Source organism: Antedon mediterranea, chromosome 10 (assembly GCF_964355755.1).
Source record: "Antedon mediterranea chromosome 10, ecAntMedi1.1, whole genome shotgun sequence".
NCBI classification, from domain to species: Eukaryota; Metazoa; Echinodermata; class Crinoidea; order Comatulida; family Antedonidae; genus Antedon; species Antedon mediterranea.
The window spans coordinates 4,115,487-4,140,784 of record NC_092679.1 but is presented as its reverse complement, the minus strand read 5'-3'; the positions used below and the strand labels follow the sequence as shown (position 1 = coordinate 4,140,784).

General features: G+C 34.3%; 1 protein-coding gene across 1 annotated transcript; it reads left to right on the top strand.

Moving 5' to 3' along the window:
• The first annotated feature begins 345 nt into the window (after positions 1–345).
• Positions 346–24,709, top strand: LOC140060919 (uncharacterized). The gene is made up of 21 exons (XM_072107289.1): positions 346–637; positions 6,461–6,586; positions 7,328–7,434; positions 8,387–8,482; positions 8,828–8,950; positions 9,215–9,307; positions 9,563–9,679; positions 10,136–10,231; positions 10,452–10,565; positions 11,154–11,264; positions 11,672–11,794; positions 12,035–12,208; positions 12,432–12,608; positions 12,736–14,066; positions 14,437–14,587; positions 14,719–18,702; positions 19,351–19,503; positions 19,649–19,804; positions 20,146–20,198; positions 20,495–20,597; positions 23,496–24,709. Exons 1-21 carry the CDS (start codon positions 570–572, stop codon positions 23,546–23,548), a joined length of 7,509 nt encoding a protein of 2,502 aa, XP_071963390.1. The 5' UTR covers positions 346–569; the 3' UTR covers positions 23,549–24,709.
• The last annotated feature ends 589 nt before the right edge of the window (positions 24,710–25,298 follow it).

Here is a 25,298-nt window from a genome sequence, read left to right as displayed (position 1 = left end):
CGCGCGGTCCGTTCCGAAAATAAACAAAAAACTATGGCCACTAACGGCCAACTTAGTTGAAACCAGGTTGTTGCAAGGTGAACTCATCGTGAACCCGGAAATTACTTTGAACGCGTACGTACAATTGAAACTGATTTGAAAATCTACCAATGAAATCATGAAATTTTATTTAAAAACTCTTTATAATATCTTCCTAAGATAGAAATATGGAAAATATCGTAATAGTGAAAACTAATGGTATCAAATTTACATTTTACGGTACATCTAAAATAGATCAGGTAGGTATCCAAGGCAGAGATTTGTACCGAAATTTTTCCATTCTGCTCGCCTATGTCAGAATTAACCATAATTTATATATAGAAACAAGCGTAACAGGAAGTAGTGTTAAAATAAAATATTTGAAACATCACGTGATCTGACGTATTTTTTGTTTCATGTTTGTATATAAGCCGAGAACAACATATTAAACGTCACATCGGGGTACATTGCCGCTTCTAAAAGCACATTTCGATTTTTTTTTAAGGCAGTTACACCAGACAATTAAATGCATTGATTGCATACACGATTTAATGATGTTTTCGTTGTTTATATTTCTTTCATTGGTTAACATTATAATTTCTGTGCCCAGCCCAGGACGGTAAGTTGAATTTTGTTTGGTTTTTACTACTTTAAATCCGGTATTAAGAGATTGGAAAACAAAAATCATTTTCTTACATTACATAGATTTGTACGTTTAAACGTAAAACATTAGTTGATTGAGTGGGGAAAACTGTCAATTAGTTTGAGTTTTAAAAAGATGTGATAAAATCAAGTGAGAAAGTATTTTTTGTTTACACAGAGATACGCGCTTATTAATGTCATGTACTTCTCCTAAGCTAAAAGCCAACAACTCAGTCAATTTACCTCAGTCTTAATAACTCTCCTATCAAATCCGTTACTTCTCACACCTTGGCATTATCATCATAATACTCTTGCCTGGAAATCACATATATCGTCGCTCTGTACAAAACTAAACTCAATTACACACTTGCACGTAGACCTACCTCCAAATTTACTTATAGTTCCTCTCTTCACCTCTTGTATAATTCTTTATTATTATCTCCAGACTTGACTATTGTTGCTTTGTCTGGGACTCCTGTAAAGCATTAAAACTTAAACAATCCAAAACAAAGCTATTTGTATCCTTCTCCATCTTCCTCCTACCACTCATTCTTTTAACTTCACCATTGCTAGACATAGTGAAGTATCTTTAGACATCCGACTTGCTTCATCTTACTCTTCCTTCAAATTTCTTCTGCTCAAGAACTCATCTCCTCCTTGTTTAATTAAAAATTAAACGATACTTACCTGTAAGTTGAAATTTAATTGTATTATATGAATTATTAGTTAGGAGTGGAGTAGTTGTACGGGAGGCAGTACCGCGCATGTGTCAACCAGTATTAAGAGCAGAATATTGAGTGAAGGAGTTTGGGTTGGGTAACCGTATCTCCGTAATAGGGAGGGCGTACAACTCCTCCACTCCTAACTAATAACTCATATAATTACAATTTATTAGGTCGTGTCCAGAATTGTTCTCGAATACATAGTATAATTTCAGCGTAAAAAAAAATAGCGATTTCAAATGTACAATAATACATGTCGTTTACAGGAACGATAAATAGACACAGTGATTTATGTACTCAACTAAAATTAGCACCCTGTGAATTACTTTCGAAAGAGAAAGTTACAAAATGAGTCCAAATGTTTGAGTCAAATTTAAAAAAACACAATTTGTGTTTTGTATGTAACATTAGGGTTGGAGGGATGGAGAAAAGAATGGGTGCAAAAAGGAACAATTTTTAAATACGTTCTTTATCCATTCAGTAACGAAATATTTTAATATTTCGTTACAAAACAATTAAAATTGTTTTCATGTTTTACAAATAATATACCACTAAACACAGTAAAACATTGCGATTTAAAACTTTGTTGAAATTGTGGAATTACTTCAACAAAATGAGCCCAAAATAATTCAAATTTACACAAATAGTCGATTGAAATAGTAAAGTAGGCCTACATGTAACGATATTTATATTTTTTGTAATTACAGTAATAATTAATACAAGCGTTGAAAAGCAACTGTCAGTAATAAAGTTTATTTGTATATGTGTTTATATAATGTAAAACCGTTTGTGAAAAACACCTATATGTTTGGACCCGATCAAAGTTATTCTCATAGTATTTGAATTAATGTTAGAACCTACAAAGGTGATCTGCTTAGTAGGTACAAAAACAGATTTCAGGTTATAATGCCGTGTATTTATAAATCTCTCCATAGTAGCGAGATTTTAAAATATTTCTGTGAATCTTTGTGTATTCCCAACTATACAATGCAGTGTTGATGGTATCCATTTAAAAATGTGTATACTCAATGTATTGGTTTAATTATTTATCTATTATCCGTTTTTTTGGGACCGAGAGTATCATAGTGATATTATTCTCTAGGCAGTGGTGAACACTTTACATAACATATTTGGATAAGTGTTTTTTTGTGGAATACAATTTTTCCGGTTCAGTTAGGTTCAGTTCGGTTCAGTTAGGTTCAGTTCGGTTCAGTTCGGTTCAGTTTTGGTACCGGTCGACTTCTATTCTATTATTATTCCCTCACTGAATTTAAAATGATATTGTAAAAAATTTGTTTCAATGGTTTAAGTATAAAAGTTTTAGTTTAGTATACATACTTTTGAATCTATCGACAACATTTCCTGAACTTTATGACTCCCCTGCACCGATACTGCCAGACTGTAGGCCTACCCTGGCTGGTACTTGGAACTGATTGTGAGAACTTTGAGGTCGATATGTTTGGGGGTTGAATACCCTATTGGAGCTAACTGCGTCGCGTAAAGTCAGGGTTGGCATTTATTAATATTTGCTTATATTTTTGCTTAAAAAGCTGAAATATTTAAGTGCTTAAGCAAACAACTTAATCTTATTTATCAAACCGTCTTAGAAAAATTGTCTTAGGTAAATTTTACTTTGCACATGCGCAGCATTAAACTCTAGGGGGCAGCAAATTATGTCTTAAGACAAAAAATCCTTGCTTACGCGTGCGCATTAGCTTTTTTCTCTTAGCGATGGCAGCGCTATAACATTTTATCTCCGTATTTTCACTCCCAACAAAAGAGGGCGCATTCTGGCTGCTATTGTTTTTATTACTTGAAATAGAGAAAGAGCACAACAGTCGGAAATACATACGAAAATCATTCGCTCTAAACTTAAATCAGATCAACATTCATTTATTTTGACAGCGACCCTTGGCAGTTAACAATTTTCTAAAAGCTAGTCAAGTGGGTCGTATCTATCCCGAAAATATTACTTTTGCTCGTTCCAATTTCTAGGCCATTTTTATGAAGATCAATATCATTATTTTAGCGTCCGTAGTACAGCTGAAAACGCATAGTAGCGTAGCCTTTCCAAATGTTCAATGTTCCGGCCTAGCGCGCTCGCGTTGTCAAAAACGAATGTTTTTGTTGCAGAAATGAGATAAGACGACATTTTTCATCGTCTTAGATTTAAGACCAAATTAAGCAAATGTTTTTGCTTAGATATATTAATAAATCTGACTTCTGACAAAATCAAGGATTTAAGGAAAAGTTAAGACGATTTTTTTGCTCAAGTTTGATAAATCCGGTCCGGCCGCGATTTTTTTTCCGTACATAAGTTGGGGACCCCTCATGAAATGTCACAAAATAAACATGAAGAATTCATCAGTTAAATTTGTTGTTCCGTGTGCACCCAAGCGTATAGCAACAAGAAGTGATTACACAACTGCGATACGATACTTTCTACAGTAGGCCTAGGATTCTAAGTCAATTCACGTGATTGCCTTCGCGCACTCTTCTTCACACAAAATGTGTCGAGTCGATGCTAATCGACAGCTAGGCAAGACATTAAACTAAGTAGTAATTCATTGGACATAGCCCAAAGAAAGCTTAGACCCACAAGAATAAAGAATGTGTATAATTTGTGTACTGTATTTTTTTAATTCTGCTATTTTATTATCAAACAATATGCATGTACTCAAAGGAACTTTAAAAATGCGCGTATATGAACACATGAGATGGGAAGATTTGACCCACGAGAATAAAAAATGTATTTTTGTGTAATGTTTATTGTTTAATTTTGCTGACTTATTACTCGGATTGTGTCATACCAAAGTCAGTGTAACTATCTTTGGTCATACCTAACACACACACGTCACACACACCCACACAGCTACTACTAGAATAGACATGGGTTTAGAGACTAATAATTAGGCCTAATACTAGTATTAATAGAAACTATAATTTTAACACGTAATTCTTTATTATATTAAAAACACAATAAACTAAAAAAGGCTGATTATTTCGACAATCCACACAAAACGCCGCTATTCTTCTATGAAATCGCACGCCGCAACAACAGCGGAGATAGGCCTAGTCGTACCCCGCACTTGTGTAATCACTTCTTGTTGCTATACGCTTGGGTGCACACGGAACAAGAACATTTAACTGATGAATTATTCATGTTTATTTTGTGACGTTTCATGAGGGGTCCCTAACTTATGTACGAAAAAATAATCGCAACAACGCGTGATTATTACAACTGCGATACGATTCTTCCTAGGCTAGGATTCACGTGATTGCCTTGGCGCACTCTTCACACACACACACACACACTACCACTATGCAAAATGTGTCGACAGCTAGGCAAGACACATTCAACTAAGTATTAGTAGTATTGGTCATAGCCCAAAGAAAGTTTAGACACACGAGAATAAAGAATGTGTATAATTTTGTGTACTGTAATTTTTTAATTCTGTTATTTTATTATCAAACAATATGCATGTACTCAAAGGAACTTTAAAAATACGCGTATGAACACGAGAATAAATTTTGTGTAATGTATTTGTTTAATTTTGCTGACTTATTACTCGGAGCACCTAACACACACACACACACACACACAGACTACTAGAATAGACACGAGCTTTATAGAGACTAATAATTAGGCCTAATAGTATTAATAGAAACTATAATTTTATCACGTAATTCTTTAGTAATAAATAATTATTTAAAAAAAAACCAAAAACTGAAGACAGATTATTTCGACAATCCACACAAAACGCCGCTATTCTTTTATGAAATCGCACGCCGCAAACACAGTGGAGAATCGCCTAGGCCTAGAATCGTATCGTAGTTGTTCTTGTTGCTATGCGCTTGGGTGCACACGGACGGAGCAAGAAAATTTAACTGATGAATTATTCATGTTTATTTTGTGACGTTTCATGAGGGGGTCCCTAACTTATGTACGAAAAAAAAAATCGCGGCCCGGCCCTCCTCACTTGAGGTTATTGTTCTGGCAAGTCAAAATTTTGGTCCCTCAAGCTTTGGCTCTGTCATTAACCTTTTTTAGGTCATTACAAATGAGAAATTTGTCTGGTTTGAGAGTTCTTATTGACAAAGCCCAAAAGGGCCACAGAAATCGAATAAAATTGTAGCTTGTAGTCTGGAGCCTTCTTTATTCTTTTGCTTTTAACATATCATCAATACAAAGGGATTTGGCACTTGTGGCCTTGACAACGGAGTCATCTAAGACTGCTACTCTTAAATCTCTTAGTTTGTTAAAGCTTTCTAATCCACTCAGATTTGTTCATTGACCCGGGGAACATACAGTTCTGTTAGATGATTACCAGGTACCTGAATATTTGTCAATACAGTAATAATAGCTTTTCTTGTTTATTTAAGTGAAGTTTCAAATTTTGCATTCATTATATCACTTCTCTAAAGATTTGATTTGATTTGATTTGATTCTGAAATGTTAGGCCTTACATTTTTGTCAATGCATAAAAACACCTAGGACTAGGGCTGTATGCTTTCTGTAAAGCGAATGTGTTTGCCTCCTGTGCTTCCATAGAAGCTGATGTAGGCATTTGGTATTAGTAATAAAACAGTACTGTAATTAATTTTTATGAATTAATAATTTATTCATTTTTATGAATTAATACTTGCTTCATTTTGTTAGACGTTGTCACGTTATGCATATTATTATTACTCAGTGTATGTTCCTGCCACAAGTAGTATACGCTGCACATTCACCTGATAATTTGCTCGCCGCCGCAATGGGAGGCGACAACAAAACGATGAGGGTTTCTTTCTCGCCTGCTAGCTTGCAGTCAGTTCTCTCAATTTAATTTATTGTTTTCTAATTATTGTATGCATTATTTTATTTTGTTAATTTTTATAAAATCTATTTATTTTGATTGTTAATTGTTGCATGTTATGTTCAGTTCGGCTGGATTGACCGCCCTCGTAAAATATTGTTGAAACAAACAAATGTTAAAAGTACAAGCATCGATACATAATAGTTTTAAAGTTAAATTTTTGTTCATCATAAACGTTTACAAATTTCAAAAATAAAGCAAAAAATTGACCTTTTTTAGAGAAAATGTCTGCAGTAGGCAAGTATCTGTTCTACATTCAAGTACAGTGTCCTACTCAGTCTCTCATCAAACTACAGGTTCCACGAGTTGTGGTACTTTTGGCTGGAGCCGCTGCAACACATATGGGTAAGTAAATAAAAAAAAATAAAAAACATGTATGTCAGGCTTATTAATGAGTGACTATTTTATAGAGTGAATTTTGATATTTACCCGGAATGACCACATAGACGTCGACTTCTGTTTTTTTTTCACATTTCAAGTTGTGTTGTTTTTAAAATAAGACCCGTATGTTTTCTTCTCTATCTTGGAATATTTTTGGCCAGTCAGCACATCTTTGTGTTCTAGTTACAGTATTGCTTAATTCATAGCGTCTTAGCATTTTTAGAAAGAATTTATACTACAGTATATTATAGAACTGTATTATACCTTTTTTAAGTCGTCGATTTCAAGTTGTGTTGTTTTGTGTGTTCACAACTTCAACAAAAAGGCAGCGTAGAAGAAAACTCATTCTCAGCCACCCTAAATGTGAAACTTTCAGAGGAGTAGCCATTATTTCCGAAATAATTTGGCAGCAGCAATCTTTTTATTAAAAGTTGAAAATTCAATTTTTCAACTGCAAAACATTTTTTTTAATAAGACCAAGTAAGTTTCTCTATCCTTGAATGTTTTTGGCCCGTTAGCATATCTTTTTTTTCTACTTACAGTATTGCTTAATTCATAGTGTTTTGGCATTTTAGAAAGAATTAAAACTAAAGTATATTCTTTTAGAACTGCGTTGTTATACCTTTTTTAATTGATTAATTCTTTACATCATTTTTGTTATTTCCATTACTGTTGTGATTATGTGTAAATACTATTTTCTTTAAGTCGTCGATATACCCGATCATACCGCCTTCAGTATTGGAGCGTGTACTCGACAAACTACTATTGCTGTGGCGGCTGGGCTGAAGATGGATTAGGAGGCTGTACGATTCGTGAGTTCATATTTACTCGATATTCATTCATTCATTCAGGCTTATCGCCTGACTTTATTTACTTTAGGCCTCTAGCCCCTAGTAATTAACAAAATAATAATTACATTGAAAAATAAAGCAATTTATGATCACAAGATAAATGAATTAATTAATTTCGTTCTCTAAGCAAAAGATATATCTTAACTTATAAGCATGATAAATATATTTAGATAGATTATCAATAATTATTGGATCCTGTGATGACATTAAACGGCAGAATTTAAAAGTATTTGGATTTTCAAAAAATAAAGAAGATATAAATTTTTTTCTGATTTCCTTGTAACGAGAGCAAACTGTAACAAAATGATATTCATCTTCAACTTCATTTATATTACATATTTTACATAACCTACTGCTGCGCTCTATTCTTTTCCATCTTCTCCTTTCTACCTCTAGTTGAAGTGTGCCCAGTCTTAGTTGACTTAAAGCTCGCTTATATCTAGTATCAAGGGTCTGTAGTAAGTATCCATCTACTCCGAAATTGTTTTTGAGCCTTTTATAGTATCTTAATTTTGAAGAAATATTTATGCTTTCAAGAAAGGATATGATTTTCAAGTAAATTCAATTTGGCTGAAAGTAAGATAAATATATAAAGTTGCCGAGAAATAACACAACGTTTAAAAAACTGGATTTCATTTTGCTCTGTGTAATCATGGGGAATTATATTACGAAATAAAATAATGTGCCCACATGATAATGGTTTCGTTATATGGATGATAATCAGCAAGTGGACAGCTCCCCAAAAGGGGACTAATGTATCACAGCAAGGCCTACCAGTTAATAATGATGAATACCATAGACAACATTCTGTACTTTTTAATAAAGCATTCTACTACAGTTGTTCTACTCCAATGTACATTAGTAACCCTTTGATTTGCTTTTATGGTGTATTTTATATCATAACGATCTTTAGCAATATGCCTACCCGATGACTGTGGTGTTGGTGGAACTTGCGTGGATCCTGACACTTGTGAGTGCTACAGTGGATATCAAGGAACACAGTGTTCTGGTAAGTTACACATAATTAATTACCAATTTTGTTATTACGGTAATAACATCAGAAAAATTCATTTTCTACGTATTAGATTATTAAATATTACCACAATTAGTAAAAAGTTTTGGAACAATGAAATATATACTTTAGTTTACTATAATAAACGAGGAATTAGATGAGAATGAGGTTCAAATCTTGACAATGAGCATTAAATGATATTAATATGCATTAAGTGATATTAAGCATCTTTTTTATTTCAATACTGTACTACATTTTTAATACTGTCTACACTCCAGGCAATGCGGGTGTTTCAATGGGTTTTTTTAACCAATAACAATTAAATATTAAACGTTTTTAAAGATATTGACGAATGTGCGGATAACAACGGTGGATGTGAACACCATTGTAGGAACACAGCCGGAAGTTACTATTGTGAATGCAACACGGGATATGTGTTGAAAGCAAATGGGCGTGACTGCGAAGGTACGTATACTATCATTATATCCTGAGTGAATGGAAATAAATAATGTATCATTTTCAATCTAATCTACAAATTACAACATACAAATAGGCTGTCAACAACATGGTTTCTAATTAAAACTAGTCTAAACTGGCGAACTTTGTTTTCAAATTCAAATTTTTTTTCAAAATTTGCAGTGGAGACCAGTAAAATATTTGAGTATTATTATATTGTTTATCAATTATTAAATCGATTTTCGACATTAACAATTTAACTCATACTTCTAGCTACTTGTACTCCACCATGTGCTAACGGAGAGTGCACGGCTCCAGATTATTGTGAATGCGAAGACTTCTACGTCGGAGATGCTTGTGACGATCGTAAGTATAACACTTATACGTCAATGACGAAATGGCATTTGGTTCTTTTTCCACTAGAGACGAAACTCAATCAATTGTTCGAATAATCCATCGCTTGTGATTGGTCAAATCACTTACGTTGCGTTACGTTTAAATCTTACATTTATACAAACGTAATAGTTACCCTTTTCACATTGCAATATTTGTTAAAAGTTCCATCTTATTATGACGACTAATTAAATTAATGAGTTATGTTGCCATAATTTTGCATTTTAGGTGATGAATGTTGGGAGAACACTGATGGATGTGCTCATATATGTACTAACAACTACGGTGGATTTGAATGTAGTTGCCTCTCTGGATATGAACTCTCAATGCTTACCGAATGTTTGCGTAAGATACTAAATTTTGTCTATTATATACATAAATTTCAGATCCCATAGTTAATTTTAGTCCAAGCACAAATAAATAAAAATATACCATGATACATGGTATCATTATTGAAGATATATATGTTTTGACGTTTATGATATTATTAAAGCTCTGTGAATACTATCAAACGTTTAAAATGTACATAATTATTATATAGACACGATGATGTCATATTACTACCATATTTGGGCACATCACACTTTCTTTTATTAAACTAATTTGATAGTGTAAACAAAGCTTTATATCCGAATTTTTTTAGTCCGAATTGACTGTTATCTATTGGTCTCATCACCAGCACTTGAGTATTCCTGGTTTAGTCACGTGGAGCGTTATTAATCGCACTTACTCTAACAATCACGTTGTCTGAACTTTTCTCTTTTTTTACGGTTCCGATAAACTACGTACAATTTTTTACAGCCGTTTGTCAGCCTCAGTGCCAGAACAACGGCCAGTGCACAGGACCTAACAACTGCGACTGCCCTGAAGGATATGACGGAAGTAGATGTCAACATGGTAAATATAGAACAACTTATTTTGATTTAGTTAATAGACAAAGTGAAATATAGGAAACAAATGTGTTTGTCTTCTGTGAAATGCTCTGTTATAGTGCGTGTGTGTGATGGAATGGTCATAAATGTTGTCTTGTAAAAAAAAAACAGTGAATTATACAGATATTTCATTTAATAGAAAATTATATTATATGCATTTTAAATATACTCTTTTAAAAAAATAGATGTAAATGAATGCGAACTCTACAATGCCGGGTGCGAACATTACTGTGAAAACCTTCATGGAACTTTTAGATGTTATTGTTCAGAAGGATATTCTGGAACAACTAACTGTACAGGTATTCAAACACGTCATAAATAAGAAATACTCTATCAATTTTAGCCTACAACGAAAACAATAGATAAGAGAAAAGGGAAAGGGAAGAAAAGAAGAAAAGAGAGAAAGAAAAGTGAAAGGAGAAGTACAGTAAGGGGAAAAAAAGAGGCGAAAAAAAATAACAATAATGATAATAATAATAATAATAACACTAATAATAACAATAATAATAATAATTATAATAATAATTAATATAAATAAATAAGGGAGTCAGTTTCTCTCTGTAAAAGATAAATAAATAGAATAATACCACTCAACCAAATACAGTAGAGCTAGCAAAACAGAGTTGGAGGAGCAGAGTCTTCACATATGAAGTTGGCTCCTAATACGAAGAAGAAGAAGAAGATAATAAACTAAGAAGCGTCTATTACAAGTGAACATATCGCAGGAAGAAAGCCAAGAGAACAAAAAACACTTATGAACCGTCACTCTGGACGCACCACCTTTACTCAAGAAGTGTGCCACTTTTTCAAAAGCGTAGCTTCCAAATAATTTGGTTTAACAAAATCACAAAAAAAACAATTATCTTGTAATAATTTGTTTTCTTCAGATATCAATGAATGCTCTTTCGCAAGCTGTCACATTTGTACAAATTCACAAGGTAGTTTTGAGTGCCTTTGTCACACAGGATATGAAGCCTACGATTCATACAACTGTGAAGGTAAGGAAAGCTCAAATCATCAAAGTAACATATCAATCAATCAATCAATCGTTCGATTTATATAGCGCCATTCCAACATTCATTGCTCATGGCGCTGTAGAAAAAAATCAGAAAAGGTGAGTTTTGAGTAGTGACTTAAAGTGACTCGATTAATGATGTGTGTTTAATGTTCAAGGGTAGGTGGTTCCAGAGCCCACATAAGGTGTTCCAATATCCATACTTCTATTTCACTGCAACTATTTTGTTGTTGATTCGTTCTCTCGCTACAATACATACAACTTCTTTCTTACAACAACACATTATTTTTACTGTACATCTACTGACGTTTCTTTAAACTAGATATTTCTACATTCGCTTTATTATAGTCAGCGGGATAATAGTAATGTATTTTTGTCTTCTGGTATCAGATGTTAATGAATGTAGCGTTGGTATAGACGGATGTGGGCAAATATGTTCCAACTCAATCGGTAGCTTCAGTTGCGATTGCCATGACGGATGGACACTTGATCCTGATAAGAAAAACTGCACGGGTGACTAGTGAATTTTTGCTTAAACTTATCCTTTTCACTTTTCATTGTAACCATAAATTTATTGAATGGTAAGATATATCAAAGGCTCTCCATAATTTCATGCGCAAGCACTATCATAAATATTGTGGATTTTGTTTAATTTAGGGAAAAGGCAATACAAAAATTGAATTATTACTACGTTACTTTGTACAAAAAAATGGTCAATTTTAATTCAATTACAATCACCGTGTTTTTTAACAGCTAACCCTTGTGTTGAAATCGGTGTACCTTTTTACGGAAATCGAACATGTAGCGGATTTACAACAGGAGAAACGTGCACCTTTTCGTGTGAATGGAACTATCGTTTAATAGGATCCGACTTGCGAGAATGTTTACCAAACGGTGTGTGGAGTGGTAGTAGAACACGCTGTGAAGGTTTGTCCTAAAGAAATTGTGTTATTCCTTCTTAAATTCTGTTTTTAAAAAAACGAGGATCTTCTTAGTACATGTATGGACAAATATCCTGAATATCTGTACATCTCAACTTTCAGTGGCTTTAGCTTTAAAATAAAACAGTCACATAGATAGTATCTTTCCACAAATTACCACTCCACAATGGGCGATTAACAGCTTTTATACTTTTTTTATAATCTTACAGAGATTCTCTGCCCTGAAATTTCATCGCCCCTCAACGGATACATTCTTTCTCCATGCGAAAATCAAATGGGAAGTAAATGTAGTTTTGGTTGTGATTCCGGATATTTCCTGGAAGAAAACATTGTTACAAAATGTCTGCGGTCTGGCATTTGGAATAGCACTTTTCCAAAATGTATTGGTAAGATTGTAATTCACTAAAGTACGGGTATTCTCTCTTCAAAATGAAATAGAGAAGCAAAACTTACGGTACAATAACCTTGAAAAACGCGGTGTTTAAAGTAACTAATATACTTGTTCTATTTTAGAAATTCAGGTATGCACGCCAACTCCGTGTGTAAATGGCGATTGTCGAGCATCGCAAAATGAGGTAGGTGGATTTCAATGTGACTGCTCTGGAACTGGTTATACAGGAAAGACATGCGCATACGGATTCGTAACAACACCTGATTGGCCAGACGTTTGGGTAGGAGAAGTTTATAATTTGGAATTCATTGCCAAACCAAATGAAGTGCTTCATGTAACTATTGTAACAGATTCTGATAAAGTGGATATTGTACCAAAAGAGTTATCGTTTTCTTCAAAAATAACTAAGCGTACATGTTCTATTCGCGGGGATAGTCAGGGGTTTGTCAAGGTATCATATGTCTTGAGAGGAAAAGAAGCAGTAAACTTCATTACACCAGGCGACGACGAAATATTCGTATTCCAAAACAACACGCAGGGAAATATTGAAGAACGATTTACACCTGGCTTTCGTCTGCCATCGGGATGTTTTGTACTATCAGATCATTCCACATGTAGGCCTACAGGACTAGACTATGCCTCTACCAAAGAATGGACAAAGAGCAATAGCCCTTCTTTAGAGACTACTAATGGAGTTGTATCACTGACAACACGCACATTCGAACTGCCGCTTAGTCTTGATGGACAGACATTTCGAAGCAGTTTGACAACGGCATCACCACGTGACAACTGTCAAAGTAAAGATATAAAATTGGCTAATATTCAAAGCTTTGTTCAGTTTAACTCTTTGTATCGCAATTATACCCGCCAACTTGAAAATATTTTGCCAGACTGGATGACGTTTATATCTGCAGATATAGATCCGTTGAATGCTAAAACATCTTTGTCAACACTGAGTCTTAGAGGCACTGAGGTAAAATCAATCGAATGGTGTTCATCTGCACCCGTTTCCAGTGACAGCCAGTATTCTGTCTTTTTACTCTCTAAGGCAGAATTTACAATTGGTGGCAGACTTGTATCTTTGCCAGTACCGCCGTTCAAAGGAAAATATTGTTTTGTTGTGGGTGTTTGTGAAATGACATCTGGATCTGTGATGATGGTGTTTCCAGAAGGTTCAAGAGATCTCCTAAGTTACGTCATGAATATTAATCCTGATGATTCTCTTGAAGTATCTGTGAATTTTCTTGCGTTTTCAAAATCTGATATACTCAATCCAGGAAAAATTGATAAGTCACAATTTCAATCTTCTCTGCTCAATCCAAGTGATAAAAACAATGAGGATGACGTCACCATTTTGGCCAATCTACAATACTCTTACTACATCAACAACACGGTGTCTGCAAAAGTCGAAGGTAGTGGGGATATCCACGTTTCCCTGGATAATGTTACACAGGTATTTTGTATTTTTTAAATTTCTTTCGTGGGTGGAGTGAACAGAAGTAATTTGTAAGTTAAATATGCAATACCGTATTTAAGTAGGTCTAAAATACACATACATAGGCCTGAAGTACACATACATAGGCCTAAAGTACACATACATAGGCCTAAAGTACACATACATAGGCCTAAAGTACACATACATAGGCCTAAGGTACACATACATAGGCCTAAAGTACACATACGAGTACACATACATAGGCCTAAAGTACACATACGTAGGCCTAAAGTACACATACATACCCTATAGGCCTATTTTCTATATATCAATTTGGAGGATGTATAACATTTTCTGTGAGTAAAAAATGCGATGTTTATATCAACAGCTGTTTAGTCATCTGTTTGTACAACGTTGGACGTTGCAGCAAGTTGGAGATTCCGAAATTAGCCTATTCTGGAAAATGCTTGGCGAAGACGTAGAATTGAATTTCATTTCAAATCAAGCAAATCTTCCGATATTGAGCTCCAGTATTGGTGGTGAGTCTTACTGCATCATAAGATCCAACAATTTACAACCAACAAAAATCTATGAGATTGTATAACCTAGACTGTAAGCCTAATGATATTGATAATTCTAATTTTATAAAAGTTAATTGTTGTCTATTTAGATTTTTTGGTAGATGGGTCATTTTCATCTGATCGAGGAATAAGGATGGAATCATCGACGTCATTTGGTGTTTTTGACAACACACCTTTCTCCTGGTTGCTTAAGACAGACCAGCCAAATGTAGAGGTGTTTGTGGACTATGACTTGTCACCGAAGTTGGAACTTCCGACTGATCTTAACAGCATGACAGACATTATATATGATCTACAAAACCTATCGCCCCAACTAAATGCAATGGCTGAGCAGTTGATGGTTGATGGCTTTGATAATTTGTATTATGATCTGAAATCTGTAGTCGCTGATTTGAGTGCCACTATTAAAAATTATTTCCCAGCGTTATTACAGCAAGATTTGAAACTGATTGCCAACTCTTTGGCTGAAATACGTATGCAGTCTAAATTAACTTTGACAACTCTCTGGAATGCCAATGATGTACTGCTTAGCAATTCCCATCCAAGCACTGTTCTAAATATGATCAGACGATTAGAGAATCTCAGCAATCAAGTTCTTATTGAAGTACAAAATGTTTTCGCTTATGAAAGTACTTCTGGGTCAGGTTTTCGCCTTTTCTCGGAAGTTTGTCTGTCACCATTTCTTTGCTTTCCATCGTTAGAGGTAGAAGTCTTGCATTCTGTGAAGAAAGAGTTTCAACACACACAGACCGTCTGGATATCAGGAGAGTACTTTAGTACTGAGATTCTCAATCAGTTCATCCGTATCAAGACTGGATCGCAATTGAGTTTAACATTTGAATCCAGCAGCAACTACTGGCAAGGAAGTATTCCAGTGTATGTCGAACTCCTTGGAATCGAACAAGAGACAACTATGTTACTGAAAATGATGGAGACCTATTTTAGTTTTTCTGGTAAACTTTGGGGCTTATTTGATATGGTTGGAAATGCTACTTCAGAATTGAGCTCATTCGAGTCAATGGTTCTATCTGTAAATGGTTACATTGCTGCTGAAGGACCATTATCATTGGGAAGAATCCTCAAAAACAAAATTCTCTCAATTTCTGAGAAATCAGTTGATGATAGTGAACAAAGGCTGAGCCAAGCTTCCAAGTCTGTTGAAACAGCAACAAAAAGATTAGATGATGCATTGGAAGACGAAGCTGTACAAAATGATAATGTTGTTAAAGCAAGACAAAAACATGATTCTGCAGTTGAAGACGTTGTGGCAGCAAATATTGCAGTTGAAAGTGCACGTCGGTCATTGGAAAATGCGCGCAATGATACAATAAAGGATTTAGAAAAAAACTTGAAAAAAATATGTGTAATTGAGGAATGCAGTGGGGTATGTGTACCAGGAAGTAAAATTGTTAATTTTACAGAAAAAGTTTATGCATCGGTACCATACAAATGTTGTAGTGAAAGAGACGAATCAACCGTTGTTAAAGAAAAAACTAGTTGTTGCTGGATTTGTTGGATCCCAACAGCGGTTAAGAAAACCAGTTTTAATTTAGTCAAAATTGTTACAGCGGCTTTCAACATTTATACTGGTAACTATCTTAGTGGGGCAATAAATTTAGTAACTTCAGTAAAGAGGGGCAGTCGAGTTTCGTATACAAAAGGTGAATGTTGTAGAGAGTGTCTAAAGGACGTTACGATAACAGTTATTTTTCAGTCTTGTAGCACTTGTATCAGGAATGAGGTCGTGGGTCAAATAACAACATTTGAAACAGAAGAAGTTCCTTGTAGTGTACAAATTTCGAATGCAAGTTGTGTTAAAAGTAACGAACAATGCCGAAAATATCGAAGTCAATTATTTGGTAAAATACAAGAAGGAACACCTGACCTCGCTCTACCAATTGAAGAGTTCGATAATGCTGTTTTACTTGCATCAGTTGCAGAAGCAGCATTGAATGAAGCTGCAATCGAACTTGATGATGCATTGAACAAACATAAGGTAGTATCAGACAGAGTGTTGGCACTACAGAGAAATCTGAACAATACTCAAGATGCATTGACCAAAATACGTAACGATGTTGAAGCAGGGCTGATCATAAAGCAACACCAAATCAACGGATCGCTCGAAGACAGTTTAAAGTTAGAAGAATTACAATTTAACATTGATCTAGTTGAAGAAGACACCACTACCATTCCAATAGTCTGTTCCTTAACGCTGTCAGCCACTCCAGTACAGATTCAAGTATTCATTGACGTCAACAATTTGAATTATACTATTGAAAATGCTGCACTCTTCATTACAGAAGAACTGTTTGGTGATGTATCAAGATCAATTAGAAGAAGAAGAGACACGAGACACATTGGACTTCGAAAGAAACGCGATACTATTATCATAATTGAACAACCACCTATGCAAACATTATCTTATACTCTAACCAATGACTCACTAGATCTCAACATTACCAGCAGTCTTCAGAGAGATCAAAGAGTCGTTCAGAATGAAGAAAGGTGCGCAGACTATAACGACATACTGGGTTTTATTGAAACCTCATTCCAAATGCTGCGAGAGATAGTAAATATTAGCAAAGCTGCTAATACTGATGCATTAGAAAATGAAGAGAAGTTTCAAAATGACTACTTATACAATCTATCATCAACATCGCCACGTGTTGTAAATAGCAGTGCATTACTGTATTTCAACCTGACAATGAATGATTTAGAAGACGTCGATCAAGATGACGGAGTTGAACAAAATGCTTTAACAAAAGTTATTGATTCTGCAAAGATGAAAGCAAACAACACAAAATCATTACTTGAGGCTGATATTGTAACTAAATGGGAAATTGTAATGAACACGTATACTTATAACTCCAGTGGCCTGACGGACTGCCAAGGGTTTTACGACTGTTTAACGACTGAATTGATTGCTATAAGGTATTTGTCTGAAGGTAGAGAAAGTTATGAAGATATTGTTGTACTCGATGAATTTGTATCAACATTTATTAACCGTAATTTGTCAAGTGCTGATGAGGCAGAAATAAGCGCGATATCTGTATTAGATCAGGTTGCTTTTCTCAAAGATTCCAATGATGTATGCTTAGAAGCGCCTACAATCATTCAGCATCCAGAACCAACAATAATAGCAGTCGAAGGAGAGGGTTTCTCTCTGGCATGTCAAGCAACTGGAAATCCTTTGCCAACATTTGCTTGGGTGTTCAATGGTCAAATACTGAGTGGAATTAATTCAAACACAATAAATATAAAACAGGCAAACGCATCTCATTCTGGCACTTACATCTGCCAGGCTTCCAATGAAGTCACGTCAGTGTCGTCGTTACAATGTGACGTCACAGTTGAGTTCGCTCCTATTATCAACGAGCATCCTCAAGATACTGAAATTGAACATGGCAATATCGAAGGTGCATACTTCACTTGTGAAGCCTCAGCTCAGCCACTAGCAGACTATCAATGGTATTTTCAGAAGTCGTTGTCATCAGATATGGAATCCATCCAAGGGCAAAATAGTTCGAGTATTGAGATATTAAGCCCAGATTTTACCCACGATGGATGGTATACGTGCAAAGCATGGAACGAACACGGACGAGTGCTTTCAAATGCTGCTAGACTTCACATTCTTAAAATATCGATGCCGGAATACTCCAACAATATAACTATAGACCTTTATCGAGAAGACTTTTCCAAGTCACCAAACGCATCTTTGGAAGATACTATTACAAATGTCATTAGTAATGATGACCCTGAAGTAAAACGTATCAACTATCAGGAGTCCAATCCACAAGAGAAAACATTTCTCAAAAAGATAACATTCGAAATAAAAAGTACTTCTGCATCATCTATTGATATTGTAACAGCAAGTCGTCAGGATTCGGCGCAACGGGTAAAAGATAAGATTGACGATATCCTTGACAAAGTTGTGCAACTTCAGAACTTGCTGAGTCCAGGTGAACTATTTGAACATCAAGGTGAAGTGTTTGAAGTGACAGGCTTCAATTCGGGTTTAAATGGTCCAATATGTCCCAACAATCAATACGCGCACGCCGATGGATACATTTGTGGTGAGTTGTTCTTTATCTTTTAGTTTACTTGACCCGTTCCCTACAATTGTTGTAATGCATATATATTATTTAAAAAACATTCAACCAGGTCATTTCTTGTTTAATTGTACGTTTTATGGTAAATTATGATAAAAATAGAAACAATGCACGAATCGATTGTCCTCTCGTGGACAGTCTTAGTCCCTAGCCTAGCTAGGTTTAGTTTTGTAGGCCTAGCTGGTAAACATCGGTAACGTACGAACATCGTGTGCTAGCTATACAAATTGGGGAAAACCCGGTATTTTCGCTGACAAGTTACTATTCTTCATTGTTTTGGCCTTACCGATCAATCGAAAGTGGGTCGTCAGTCGGTCGAAAACTTAATATAAATGCATGTTGCGATTTATAGCGGACCGCTTAAATTATTAGAATCGACTTATTTTTCACACTTTTAACAGTTTAAAAACGAAAACAGTTATCGCAATAGTACCATATTATTTATTTTCACATTAAATGTAGTTTGTGACCTTAAATTAGATCTAAAAAATGGGACTTTAATGTTTCTGATCGCTTGCCTGTTTGCGTTCTGTACATATTATTCTGTATTTCTGATTTGATCTATATTTTGAAAGGGAAAAACACCAATGGCATTTCCTTTGTTTACTTTAGTAAACTGTCCTCCCGGATCGTATCGTGGAAATAATAACTTGCCTGCCGTCTGTCAGCAATGTCCAGTAGGTTTTTACCAGCCCAAAGAAGGACAAACAGAATGTCTGAAATGTGATGGTTATATTAATAGTGACGTTGGATCAAGACATTGCTGTAAGTTTGGCCTAAATCAATATACGCTATGACAGGATGTACCTCTGATTACTGTTCTGTATCTATCTAAATCCCATTTCACGTAATTGTAAGTATTACTGGTATCTTCAATATATGACAAATATTGTGCGTATATATTCTTTAGTAAACTGTCCTCCTGGATCGTATCGTGGAAAGGATGCAGTGTGTGAGCAATGTGCACACGGATTTTACCAGCCTAAGAGAGGACAGACGGAATGTCTGAAGTGTGATGGCTATACCGAAGCTGATATTGGATCAAGGATTTGCAGTGACATTCCTCGTAAGTTCAAAAATAAGACTATTACAAACAAATTAATTCATTATTAGGCTTGTTACAGAAGTATATTTGTTCTGATAGTAGTTTAGTAGTAGTACACCCGTTTCAATACTCCTACGTTGTTTGTATATTAATCTCAATTTAGAAAATTTCATAGAAAACAAGATAGTTTGTGGCATCGGTTGTGCTATTTAGAATGCAAAAATAACAATGAAATATTCACGTTTAAATAATAATTGTTTGTAGAACATGTCAACATGATTCTCAACTTTGTTATACCAAAGTGTATCCAAACAACTTTAAAATGCATATGTATATTAATTCTTATCTTTATCTATCTGAAGTTTCTTCCAGTACACCACAATCCAAAGAGGAGTTAAACATTATAGAATTCATAGTATGTACTTTAATAATTCCATTTTATCACATTTTGCTGTTTGTCAAACTTTTTGATCGCTAATCAATAGCACAGTTTCAACTGAGAAATTATAAATACGATAGAAATTAAAATACAGTTATTCCAGGAATTAATTAAATAATTGTTACAGACTTATGTTAAACATTATACCCCAACGTTTACTATATTGGAAATATAGGCATATATAAAAGATAATAGTTTTTAGCGTTTTGGAATCAAAGTATTGCTTGTAACAATAACAATTACTTCATTATATTCTTTTTAATTGTTTTAAGGAAAGTAATTTGGCTTATATCATCGGTGTTTGTGGAGGATGTGTTGTATTGATCTTGGTATTCATAGTATTATTCATACACAGAAAAATTAAGATAAATAGAGGTAAGTGATTCCGCTAATCATACAACACACACACACATATATATATATACATATATATATATATATATATATATATATAAATCAAAGAGCTGCATAGGCAGGATATAGAAAAAAATCAAGATCAAATAAGTTAAAACTGCCTCAATATAGATTTATTTTAACGACATGTTTCGGGCATAGCCCATCATCAGGTGAAAAGAATTGTAACAAAGGATAACATATATAAGTCACAAAATTACATAATAAAACAAATCAACCAATCAAAGATGTTAACAAACAAAAGGCATAGTTATAAAGGCACGCCTCCAAAAGCTATGGTGTACAAAGCAGGAATGGTTGCTTATAAAGCAGGAAATTTAAAACAAAGACAAAAGCTTCAAGTGTAAATAATTGTTAATATGTGAATGTCTCTGGCAAAATTAATGTTTAAAGGATCTAAATTGTACATTTATGCCGGTAGGGGCAAGAGTGCCAAGCTTTACAATTATTCTTTCTTCTATAATTCTACGAGATGTCTCAGAACCATTACATACTTTAACACCAGAAATAGTAATATCCGAAAGGGAATGCTCATTATTACAAAAATGGGTGGCTACAGGTAATCCGGGAGTCTTTAGTTTAATAGACCTTAAATGTTCTACAAACCTATCACCTAACCTGCGTTTAGTTTCACCAATATAAAGCATATTACATTTAGTACACGAAATACAATAAACTAGATTTCTAGTGGTGCACGTAATACGATCTGTGATCACATAATTACCAGAAGGTCCTACTATTTGGTTTGAACATGAAACGTAATTACATGTCGAACATCTATTTCTATTACATTTGAATGTTCCAATTGATTCATTACCTTTGTTTTGTAATTTAGATTTAACTAAAGTGTCTTTAATGCTTTGATCACGTCTGTAAGCTATCATGGGTGGTTCTTGAAAAATATCTTTTGTAGCGGATTTATCTTCAGTCAAAATTGAAAAGTTATCGCGAACAATGTTAATAACCTTCTTATTCATAGGATGATACGTGAGGACTAGAGGTATGCGGTCACAAGCATTTGTATTATGTGTAGGTTGCAATGTGTCCTCGTGCGTTAACTGGCAAACTTTTCTTAGAGATTTCACAGTAATGTCAGATGGATATTCGCGTGCATTGAAAAAATCGATCATCTCAGATGCTTTGATGTTAAAGTCATCATCATCGCTACATAAACGTCGAAGTCTAACAAGTTGCGAATACGGTATAGCATTCTTACAAGCTGGAGGATGCGAAGAGTTGTAATTTAGATAAGTGTGCGCGTCAGTATCTTTGTAGTGGACGGATGTAGAAAGACCAGGTTTATCAATAGATAAACTAATATCAAGGAAAGGCACACACTTGTCAGAAATTTCATGAGTAAACTTTATAGCAGGATGAAAATTGTTCACAAAGTTAATGAACTCATTAAGTTCATCTAAAGTTCCCGACATAACACCAACACAATCATCAATATACCGTTTGAATAAATCTGGTTTCTTTCCCTTATAATCTCGTAACACATTCTGCTCAAAATACCCCATAAAGAGGCAAGCAAAGTTAGGTCCCATTTTTGTACCCATGCTTATCCCAGAAACTTGCCGAAAAAACTTTCCATTGAAGTTGAAGGCTGTAGTATTAGGTACAAGTTCAGCGAGACGTAGTATTGTCGATGCGGGATATTTAATTGAATTATCTAGTTCAATAAAATGTCTCATTGCGCTAAGTCCATCTTGAATAGGAATTGATGTGTATAAGGCCGTAACATCCATTGTAAAAAGATAAGCACTCTCAGATGAAAATGTATAATCTTTAAACAAAACTACAGCTTCTTTGCTATCTTTGATGTAGGTTGGCAAATTTTGTACAATTGGCTTCAAGATTCCATCCAAGAACTCGCTAATAACAACTGTAGGCGCGTTACAAGCGGAAACAATAGGTCTACCAGGACTGTTAGTCTTGTGTATTTTAGGTATTTTTAAGGTCTATTAAACTAAAGACTCCCGGATTACCTGTAGCCACCCATTTTTGTAATAATGAGCATTCCCTTTCGGATATTACTATTTCTGGTGTTAAAGTATGTAATGGTTCTGAGACATCTCGTAGAATTATAGAAGAAAGAATAATTGTAAAGCTTGGCACTCTTGCCCCTACCGGCATAAATGTACAATTTAGATCCTTTAAACATTAATTTTGCCAGAGACATTCACATATTAACAATTATTTACACTTGAAGCTTTTGTCTTTGTTTTAAATTTCCTGCTTTATAAGCAACCATTCCTGCTTTGTACACCATAGCTTTTGGAGGCGTGCCTTTATAACTATGCCTTTTGTTTGTTAACATCTTTGATTCGTTGATTTGTTTTATTATGTAATTTTGTGACTTATATATGTTATCCTTTGTTACAATTCTTTTCACCTGATGATGGGCTATGCCCGAAACATGTCGTTAAAATAAATCTATATTGAGGCAGTTTTAACTTATTTGATCTTGATTTTTTTTATATATATATATATATATATATATATATATATATATATATATATATATATATATATATATATATATATATATATATATATATATATCTATATCTATATATCTAAAAGGCAAATTACTGAGAAATGACAATGCTGTGGGTATCAGTGGCAGGATCTCAATGCAGATACAAAAAAAATAAGCACTGAAAAAATGACAATGCTGTGGGTATCAGTGGCTGGATCTCAATGGAGATACAAAAAAAAAATAAACAAAAAGGTAAATCAAAACGACAAAGTAAAACAGCCAGAAAAATATATATATATTAAATAATAAAACAGAATATACTTCTGAAAACTAAAACCGGACAATATTGCTATTATTCTGCCATTTTGTTTCCATAGTAAACGATAAGAATGACCTAGATGAGACGATGATCCGGAAACGTGCGTGGTAGGTGAAGAAGATACAGAAACCATAGAATGCATTGACAATATCCAATCAAGTGAAAACTTCAGAAATTTAAATTATTATCTTGATAATATATTTCGTTTCTCTGCCTTATAGTACTCCGCGTACACATTTTCATAAACCAAAATATAATTACTGTATGACCTTTTAGATTTATACTATAGTTATGAGTATACACTAATAATCATTCACATTTACATATACGTATACTATTGGCATAATAGATAGTACCTTGCTGTAGAATATAATAATATTGTGTTTTTGATATAAACAAAATTCCTGTACTTACTCCGTCTACTAAATGTGGTTTTGAATGAGCGATATAGCTACATATTTCACACAAACTAGAAGAAATAGAGCGTATAAAGAGTAATATCAGCGCATGCTTAATGTTTACCAATCTGCTCGGCATATTCCCGAATTTCGGAATTAGGCATGATCTCTGTTAAAAACGTTGTGTATTTAGTACGGGAAATAATAGAAATCAAATATCTAAAAGGTAATAATAGAATATATAATATTGTAATGATTTTAATTATATAAATGTTTGAAATATAAATAAAATATATACTCACTCTTGTTTAAGATGTTTTTACTTAGATTTCTAAAGCTCTGTCAACAGTCAACACTATGATGTGATGTGCCCAAATGTGGTACTGACGTGACATCACTGTGTCTAAATATAGGCATATAAAATTGTTTTGTCACATAAAGTTTGATAGTGTAGACAGAGCTTACATGATTGTTTTGCTAACCTCACACAAATAATAATGTATGTGCGCCGTAAGTAATTTGACCAATCAGGACGCGATCTGTATCATCCGCACATCCGTCGATGCGTAAACCAAGCTCCAATGAATTTTGAAAGCAAGGTCAACAACCCTGTTTATATTATTTTTATTAATTTCTATTTGCACGTCCACTATGTCGACTGACACTATGACGTCATTGTTATGGTATGTGCATGCGCAAGTCGACTGGCACGTCCACTGCCAATTTTGAGAACTTGTTCAGTGGCATTTTGTCGTTCTGTATCTAAAAACAGTCAATGAATTAAATGAATTATATTTTTACGACAGGCCTAAATAATGATATTCTTACAATTGAACTTTTAACTTGACCCATGTACACCAGCTAACACAGCATTAAGCTATTATTTCAGCAACATTACGAATATAAAATTTTGAGGAAGACCGAGAACCAATAACTCTCAGTAACGACCTATCACCATTTATAAGCAGAACACAAACATCAAGTATCCCGGACAATTAAAAACCAAGAAAAACATCAAACAACTTAAACAACTAGCAAACGAAAGATCCGATTGGACAAAACTGGTATAAGAGATATACGAAGCTGAATTTTCAGCGGAGAGGCAGTAGATTCAGATTCATTGTTTATCCAAGCTCGTTATAATATAGATATAATACCATCACTATTACAATTCCTACAGACGCAGACTATTTCTAACTAATCAGTTTAGTATCACTGATCATGGTAGAAGTTCTACTACATGTTAGTTTTCAGCTAAAAGCTTGTGATGTCAAATTAATAATTATTTACAAAGGGAACGGAATTCTTATTTTAAAATTATTTACAGTAATTGCAGTTCAGGAAAACAGGAAAAAAGTTCAACAGTTTTGGCCCATGAGAAATAACGGTTAGGCTGGTGCGGCAATGTAGGTGTCTCTTCGGTATTTGTAGCTATATGTTTGAGTGCATCCCAGTGTTAAGTT

Excerpts from the sequence above, each read along its gene's own strand:
- LOC140060919 (XM_072107289.1), top strand. The coding sequence starts at position 570 with ATGATGTTTTCGTTGTTTATATTTCTTTCATTGGTTAACATTATAATT. Across the intron at positions 10,232-10,451 it reads CGGAAGTAGATGTCAACATG|ATGTAAATGAATGCGAACTC; the intron begins GTAAATATAGAA and ends TTAAAAAAATAG. Across the intron at positions 18,703-19,350 it reads CGCCGATGGATACATTTGTG|TAAACTGTCCTCCCGGATCG; the intron begins GTGAGTTGTTCT and ends TGTTTACTTTAG.